Source organism: Malurus melanocephalus, unplaced genomic scaffold (assembly GCF_030028575.1).
Source record: "Malurus melanocephalus ecotype Western Australia unplaced genomic scaffold, MMel_1.1 scaffold_1693, whole genome shotgun sequence".
Classification (NCBI taxonomy): Eukaryota; Metazoa; Chordata; class Aves; order Passeriformes; family Maluridae; genus Malurus; species Malurus melanocephalus.
The window spans coordinates 15,337-22,521 of record NW_026624925.1 but is presented as its reverse complement, the minus strand read 5'-3'; the positions used below and the strand labels follow the sequence as shown (position 1 = coordinate 22,521).

Below are 7,185 nucleotides of genomic sequence, written 5' to 3'. Positions count from 1 at the left end.
ACTGCGCTGAACTGGGTTGGACTGGGCTGGGTTGGGCTGTGATGGGCTCTTAGGGCCTCCGGAAGTGAACTGGGCTGAACTGGGATGGACTGGGATGAACTGGGCCAAACTGGGCTGAACTGGGAGGCCCGGTGGGGGGAACTGGGTTGAACTGGATTGAACTGGGAAAGGCTCTTGGGGCCTCTGGAAGTGAACTGGGCTGAACTGGGAGGGACTGGGAATGCACTGAGAGGCCCCCTGAGGGAAACTGGGCTGAACTGGGAGTGCCTGGGCCAAACTGGGCCGAACTGGGCTGAACTGGGCTGAACTGGGCTGAACTGGGAAAGGCTCTTAGGGCCTCCGGAAATGAACTGGGAGTGACTGGGAGGGACTGGGATGGACTGGGAGGCACTGGGCCAAAGGGGGCTGAACTGGGAGGCCCCGTGAGGGAAACTGGGCTGAACTGGGCTGAACTGGGCTGAACTGGGAAAGGCTCTTAGGGCCTCCGGAAGTGAACTGGGCTGAACTGGGAGTGCCTGGGCCAAACTGGGCCGAACTGGGCCGAACTGGGCTGAACTGGGAGGAACTGGGAAAGCCTCCGGAAGTGAACTGGGCTGAACTGGGAGTGCCTGGGCCAAACTGGGCCGAACTGGGCCGAACTGGGCTGAACTGGGCTGAACTGGGCGGGGTCGCCGGACCGGCCGGGGCGGCTCCGCGGGGATTTAAAGCGGCGGCGCCTTCCTCACCCTCCTCCTCCTCCTCCCCATGGAGCGCCTGCTGCCCCTGCTGCTGCTGGCCACTGGTTTGTACTGGGATATACTGGTTTATACTGGGAGGGACTGGGGGCAAAAAACCCGGTGGTTTTGGGGTGAAAAATGGGATTTTAGGGGTGAAAATGGGGGTTTTATGGACAAAAATGGGGATTTAGGGGTTAAAAATGGGACTGGGAGGGACTGGGTTATACTGGGTTATACTGGTTTATACTGGTTTATACTGGGAGGGACTGGGGGCAAAAAACCCGGCGGTTTTGGGGTGAAAAATGGGGATTTTAGGGTGAAAATGGGGGTTTTATGGACAAAAATGGGGATTTAGGGGTTAAAAATGGGACTGGGAGGGACTGGGTTATACTGGGTTATACTGGTTTATACTGGTTTATACTGGGAGGGACTGGGGGCAAAAAACCCGGTGGTTTTGGGGTGAAAAATGGGGATTTTAGGGGTAAAAATGGGGATTTTAGGGGTAAAAATGGAGGTTTAAGGGTTAAAAATGGGACTGGGAGGGACTGGTTTATACTGGTTTGTACTGGTTTATACTGGGAGGGACTGGGAGCAAAAAACCCGGTGGTTTTGGGGTGAAAAATGGGGATTTTAGGGGTAAAAATGGGGATTTTAGGGGTAAAAATGGAGGTTTAAGGGTTAAAAATGGGACTGGGAGGGACTGGTTTATACTGGGTTATACTGGTTTGTACTGGGAGGGACTGGGAGGGAAAATCCTGGCGGTTTTGGGGTGAAAAATGGGGATTTTAGGGGTGAAAATGGGAGTTTAAGGGTTAAAAATCAGGATTTTAGGGCTAGAAAGGCCACTGGTTTGTACTGGGATATACTGGGATAAACTGGGAGGGACTGGGAGGAAAAAACCTGGAGGATTTGGGGTGAAAAATGGGTATTTTAGGGGTGAAAATTGGGATTTTTAGGGGTAAAAATGGAGGTTTAAGGGTTAAAAATGGGACTGGGAGAGACTGGTTTATACTGGTTTGTACTGGGTTATACTGGGAGGGACTGGGAGGGAAAATCCTGGCGGTTTTGGGGTGAAAAATGGGGATTTTATGAGAAAAAATGGGGATTTAAGGGTTAAAATGAGAGGTTTAGGGGTAGAAAGGGAACTGGGAGGGACTGGGTTATACTGGGTTATACTGGTTTATACTGGGAGGGACTGGGGGAAAAAACCCGGAGGTTTTGAGGTGAAAAATGGGGATTTTAGGGACAAAATTGGGGATTTTAGGGGTGAAAATGGGACTGGTTTATACTGGGAAGGAACTGGGGGTGCTGCCCCTGCTGCTGCTGGCCACTGGGTTGTACTGGTTTATACTGGTTTATACTGGGAAGGACTGGGAGAAAAAAACCCGGAGGTTTTGGGCTGAAAAATGGGTATTTTAGGGGTGAAAATGGGGGTTTAAGGGTTAAAAATAGGGGATTTAGGGGTAGAAAGGGAACTGGGAGGGACTGGGTTGTACTGGGTTATACTGGTTTATACTGGGAGGGACTGGGAGGAAAAATCCCGGCGGTTTTGGGGTGAAAGATGGGGATTTTAGAGGTGAAAATGGGGATTTTTGGGGAAAAATGGGGGATTTAGGGGTAGAAAGGCCACTGGTTTGTACTGGTTTATACTGGGAGTTACTGGTTTATACTGGGAGGGATTGGGAGGGACTGGGGGGAAAAATCCCGGCAGTTTTGGGGTGAAAAACGGGGATTTTAGAGGTGAAAATGTGGGTTTTATGGACGAAAATGGGGATTTATGGGTTAAAAATGGGACTGGGAGGGACTGGTTTATACTGGGAGGGACTGGGGGGAAAAAACCTAGAGGATTTGGGGTGAAAAATGGGGATTTTAGGGATAAAACCAGGAATTTTATGGAGAAAAGGGGGACTGGGTTATACTGGTTTATACTGGTTTATACTGGGAGGGACTGGGGGGAAAAAACCCGGTGGTTTTGGGGTGAAAAATGGGGATTTTAGGGGTGAAAATGGGGGTTTTAGGGGTGAAAAATCAGGGATTAAGGGGTAGAAAGGGAACTGGGAGGGACTGGGATGGACTGGTTTATACTGGTTTATACTGGGAGGGACTGGGGGGAAAAAACCCGGCGGTTTTGGAGTGAAAAATGGGGATTTTAGAGAAAAAAAAGGGATTTTAGAGGTGACAATGGGGATTTAAGGGTTAAAAATGGGGAATTTAGGGGTAGAAAGGCCACTGGTTTGTACTGGTTTATACTGGGAGTTACTGGTTTATACTGGGAGGGATTGGGAGCAAAAAACCCGGCGATTTTGGGGTAAAAAATGGGGATTATAGAGGTGAAAATGGGGATTTAAGGGTTGAAAATGGGACTGGGAGGTACTGGTTTATACTGGTTTATACTGGTTTATACTGGGAGGGACTGGGAGGAAAAAACCCGGTGGTTTTGGGATTAAAATTGGGGATTTTAGGGGCTAAAATGGGGATTTAGGGGCAAAACCAGGAATTTTATGGAGAAAAGGGGGATTGGGTAATACTGGTTTATACTGGTTTATACTGGGAGGGACTGGGGGAAAAAACCCAGAGGATTTGGGGTGAAAAATGGGGATTTTAGGGTTAAAAATGGGACTGGGACAAACTGGGATCAACTGGGAGGGAACTGGGATGAACTGGGGAGCACTGGGAAGGAGCTGGGATGAACTGGGATGTACTGGGATGAACTGGGGGGCACTGGGAGACACTGGGGAAGGATTCGGGGGCCACTGGGAGCAAACTGGGATGAACTGGGAGGCACTGGGAGGGAACTGGGATGAACTGGGATGTACTGGGAAGGAACTGGGGGCCACTGGGAGGGAACTGGGATGTACTGGGATGTACTGGGAAGGAACTGGGGGCCACTGGGAGGCTGCTGCTGCTGGCCACTGGAGAGACTGGTTTATACTGGGAGGGACTGGGACAAACTGGGAGTGAACTGGGATGGGACTGGGATGAACTGGGAGACACTGGGGAAGGATTCGGGGGCACTGGGATGGAACTGGGATGAACTGGGAAGGACTGGGATGAACTGGGATGAACTGGGAAGGAACTGGGATAAACTGGGAGGGCGCTGCTGCTGGCCACTGGTGAGACTGGTTTATACTGGGAGGGAACTGGGAGGGACTGGGAGGGAACTGGGATGAACTGGGATGAACTGGGAGCACTGGGAGACACTGGGGAAGGATTGGGGAGGCACTGGGAGGGAACTGGGATGAACTGGGATGGAACTGGGATAAACTGGGAGGGCGCTGCTGCTGGTCACTGGTGAGACTGGTTTGTACTGGGAGGGACTGGGAGCAAACTGGGATGAACTGAGGGGCACTGGGAGGGAACTGGGGAAGGATTGGGGAGGCACTGGGAGCAAACTGGGATGAACTGGGACAGACTGGGATGAACTGGGGGCCACTGGGAGGGAACTGGGATGTACTGGGATGAACTGGGATGGAACTGGGAGGGCGCTGCTGCTGGTCACTGGTGAGACTGGTTTATACTGGGAGGGACTGGGATGAACTGGGAGGGAACTGGGATGAACTGGGAAGCCACTGGGCCATACTGGGATGGAGCCAGAGGTGAACTGGGGATACTGGGAGGAACTGGGAGGAACTGGGAGGGACTGGGATGAGTGGGAGGCAATCGACGGGGTGGAACTGGTTTGTACTGGGAGGGTGAACTGGGGGCACTGGGAGCAACTGGGAAGAACTGGGAGGGACTGGGATGAACTGGGATGAACTGGGATGAACTGGGATGGCACCAGGAAGTCACTGGGAGCAACTGGGAGGGACTGGGAGGGAGTGGGCAGGAAGTGAGAGGTCACTGGGATGAACTGGGATGTACTGGGAGGGACTGGGATGGCACCAGGAAGTCACTGGGAGGGTACTGGGATGGACTGGGAGCAACTGGGATGGACTGGGATGGACTGGGATGGACTGGGAGGGTACTGGGATGGACTGGGAGCAACTGGGATGAACTGGGATGAACTGGGATGGACTGGGAGCAACTGGGAATGCACCTTGGGAGCACTGGGACAAACTGGGAGGTCACTGGGCTGAACTGGTCCATACTGGTGTGAACTGGGAGGTCACTGGGATGAACTGGGAATGCACCTTGGGGCACTGGTTTGAACTGGTCCATACTGGTGTGAACTGGGATGAACTGGGAATGCACCTTGGGGGCACTGGTTTGAACTGGTTTGAACTGGGATTCACTGGGAGGTCACTGGGCCGAACTGGTCCATACTGGTTTGAACTGGGATGGACTGGGATGAACTGGGACGGCCCTTTGGGGGCACTGGTTTGAACTGGTGTGAACTGGTGTGAACTGGTCCATACTGGTGTGAACTGGTTTGAACTGGTCCATACTGGTGTGAACTGGTCCAAACTGGTCTGTACTGGTCCAAACTGGTTTGAACTGGGAATGTCAGCAGCTGGTCACAGTTCATACTGGTTTATCCTGGTTTATACTGGTCCAAATTGTTCCATACTGGTTTATATCAGTCCTATACCGGTCCATACTGGTTTATACTGGTCCGTACTGGTCCATACTGGTTCAAACTTGTCCAAACTGGTCCATGGTGGTCCAAACCGATCCATACTGGTTTATACTGGTTCATACTGGTCCAAACTGGTCCAAACCAGTCCATAATGGTTTATACCGGTCCATACTGGTCCAAACTGGTTCATACTGGTTTATACTGGTCCAAGCTGGTCCGTACTGGTCCACACTGGTTCACACTAGCTTATCCCAGTCCATACAGATCCAAACTGGTTTTTACTGGTCCAAACTGGTTTTTACTGGTCCAAACTGGTTTATACTGGTTCATACCGGTCCAAACTGATCCATACCGGTCCATACCGGTCTGTACTGGTCCAAATTGGTCCAAACTGGTCCATGGTGGTCCAAACCGATCCATACTGGTTTATACCAGTCCATAGTGGTTTATACCGGTTCATACTGGTTTATACTGGTTTTTACTGGTCCATACCGGTCCATACTGGTTTATACTGTTCCAAACTGGTCTGTACTAGTCCATACTGGTCCTAACTGATTTATATTGGTCCAAACTGGTCCGTACTGGTCTAAACTGATCCATACTTGTTTATACTGGTTTGTACTGGTTTATACCAGTCTATACTGGTCCAAACTGGTTTATAGTGGTCCAGACTGGCTCATACTGGTTTATACTGGTCCATACTGGTTTATACTGGTTCAAACTGATTTATACTGGTCCAAAATGGTTTATACTGGTCCAGACTGGTCCAAACTGGTTTATACTGGTTCATACTGGTTTATACCAATCCAAACTGATCCATACTGGTCCAAACCGGTCCATACTGGTTTATACCGGTCCAGACTGGTTCATACTGGTTTATACTGGTCCAAACTGGTTTATACTGGTCCAAACTGGTTCATACTGGTTTATACTGGTCCGAACTGGTTTCTACTGGTCCCGCAGCGGCCGCCGCCGAGGACGAGAACCGCATCGTGGGCGGGGCCAAGTGCAAGCAGAAGCTCCACCCCCACCAGGTGCTGCTGCTGCAGCCGGGGGGCGGAGTCCACTGCGGGGGCGTCCTGATTGGCCGCAGCTGGGTGCTGACCGCCGCCCACTGCCAGAGCGACAGGTGAGATACACCTGGGGACACCTGGGGACACCTGGGGACACCCAAAATACACCTGGAGGGGATAGAAATACACCTGGGGACACCTGGGACACACCTGGGGACACCCAAAATACACCTGGGGACACCTGGACACAGCTGGGGACACCTGGGACACCCAAAATACACCTGGGGACACTCAAAATACACCTGGGGACAGGTGAGGGACACAAAAAATACAGCTGGGGGGAGAAAAACACACCTGGACACACCTGGGACACACCTGGGGACATCTGGGACACACCTGGGGACACCCAAAATACACCTGTGGACACACCTGGGGACACCTGGGGACACCTGGGACACTCAAAATACACCTGGGGACAGGTGAGGGACACCAAAAATACACCTGGGGGGAGAAAAACACACCGGAGGACAGCTGAGACACACCTGGGACGCACCTGGAGGGGATAAAAACACACCTGGGACACACCTGGGACACCTGGAGGGGACAGAAACACACCTGGGGACACCTGGGGACAGCTGCAACACACCTGGGGACACCTGGAGACACCTGGAGGGGACAGAAATACACCTGGTGACACACCTGGACACACCTGGAGGGGATAATAACACACCTGGGGACACCTGGGTACAGGTGAGGGACACCTGGGCACAGCTGAGCACACCTGGGATGGATAGGGACACACCTGGGGACACCTGGAGGGGATAGAAACACACCTGGACACACCTGGACACACCTGGGGGGGGCGGAGTCCACTGCGGGGGTGTCCTGATTGGCCGCAGCTGGGTGCTGACCGCCGCCCACTGCCAGAGCGACAGGTGAG

General features: G+C 52.3%; 1 protein-coding gene across 1 annotated transcript in view; it reads left to right on the top strand.

The window, feature by feature from the left end:
* Positions 1-437: 437 nt before the first annotated feature.
* The window catches only part of LOC130587258 (serine protease 1-like), a 14,624-nt gene continuing 7,876 nt past the window's right edge, over positions 438-7,185 (top strand). Inside the window, exons 1-3 of the mRNA XM_057388229.1 lie at positions 438-781; positions 6,196-6,361; positions 7,145-7,180. Coding sequence (XP_057244212.1) covers positions 745-781; positions 6,196-6,361; positions 7,145-7,180 — 239 coding nt within the window. The 5' untranslated portion in view covers positions 438-744. The remainder of the gene's footprint in view (positions 782-6,195; positions 6,362-7,144; positions 7,181-7,185) is intronic.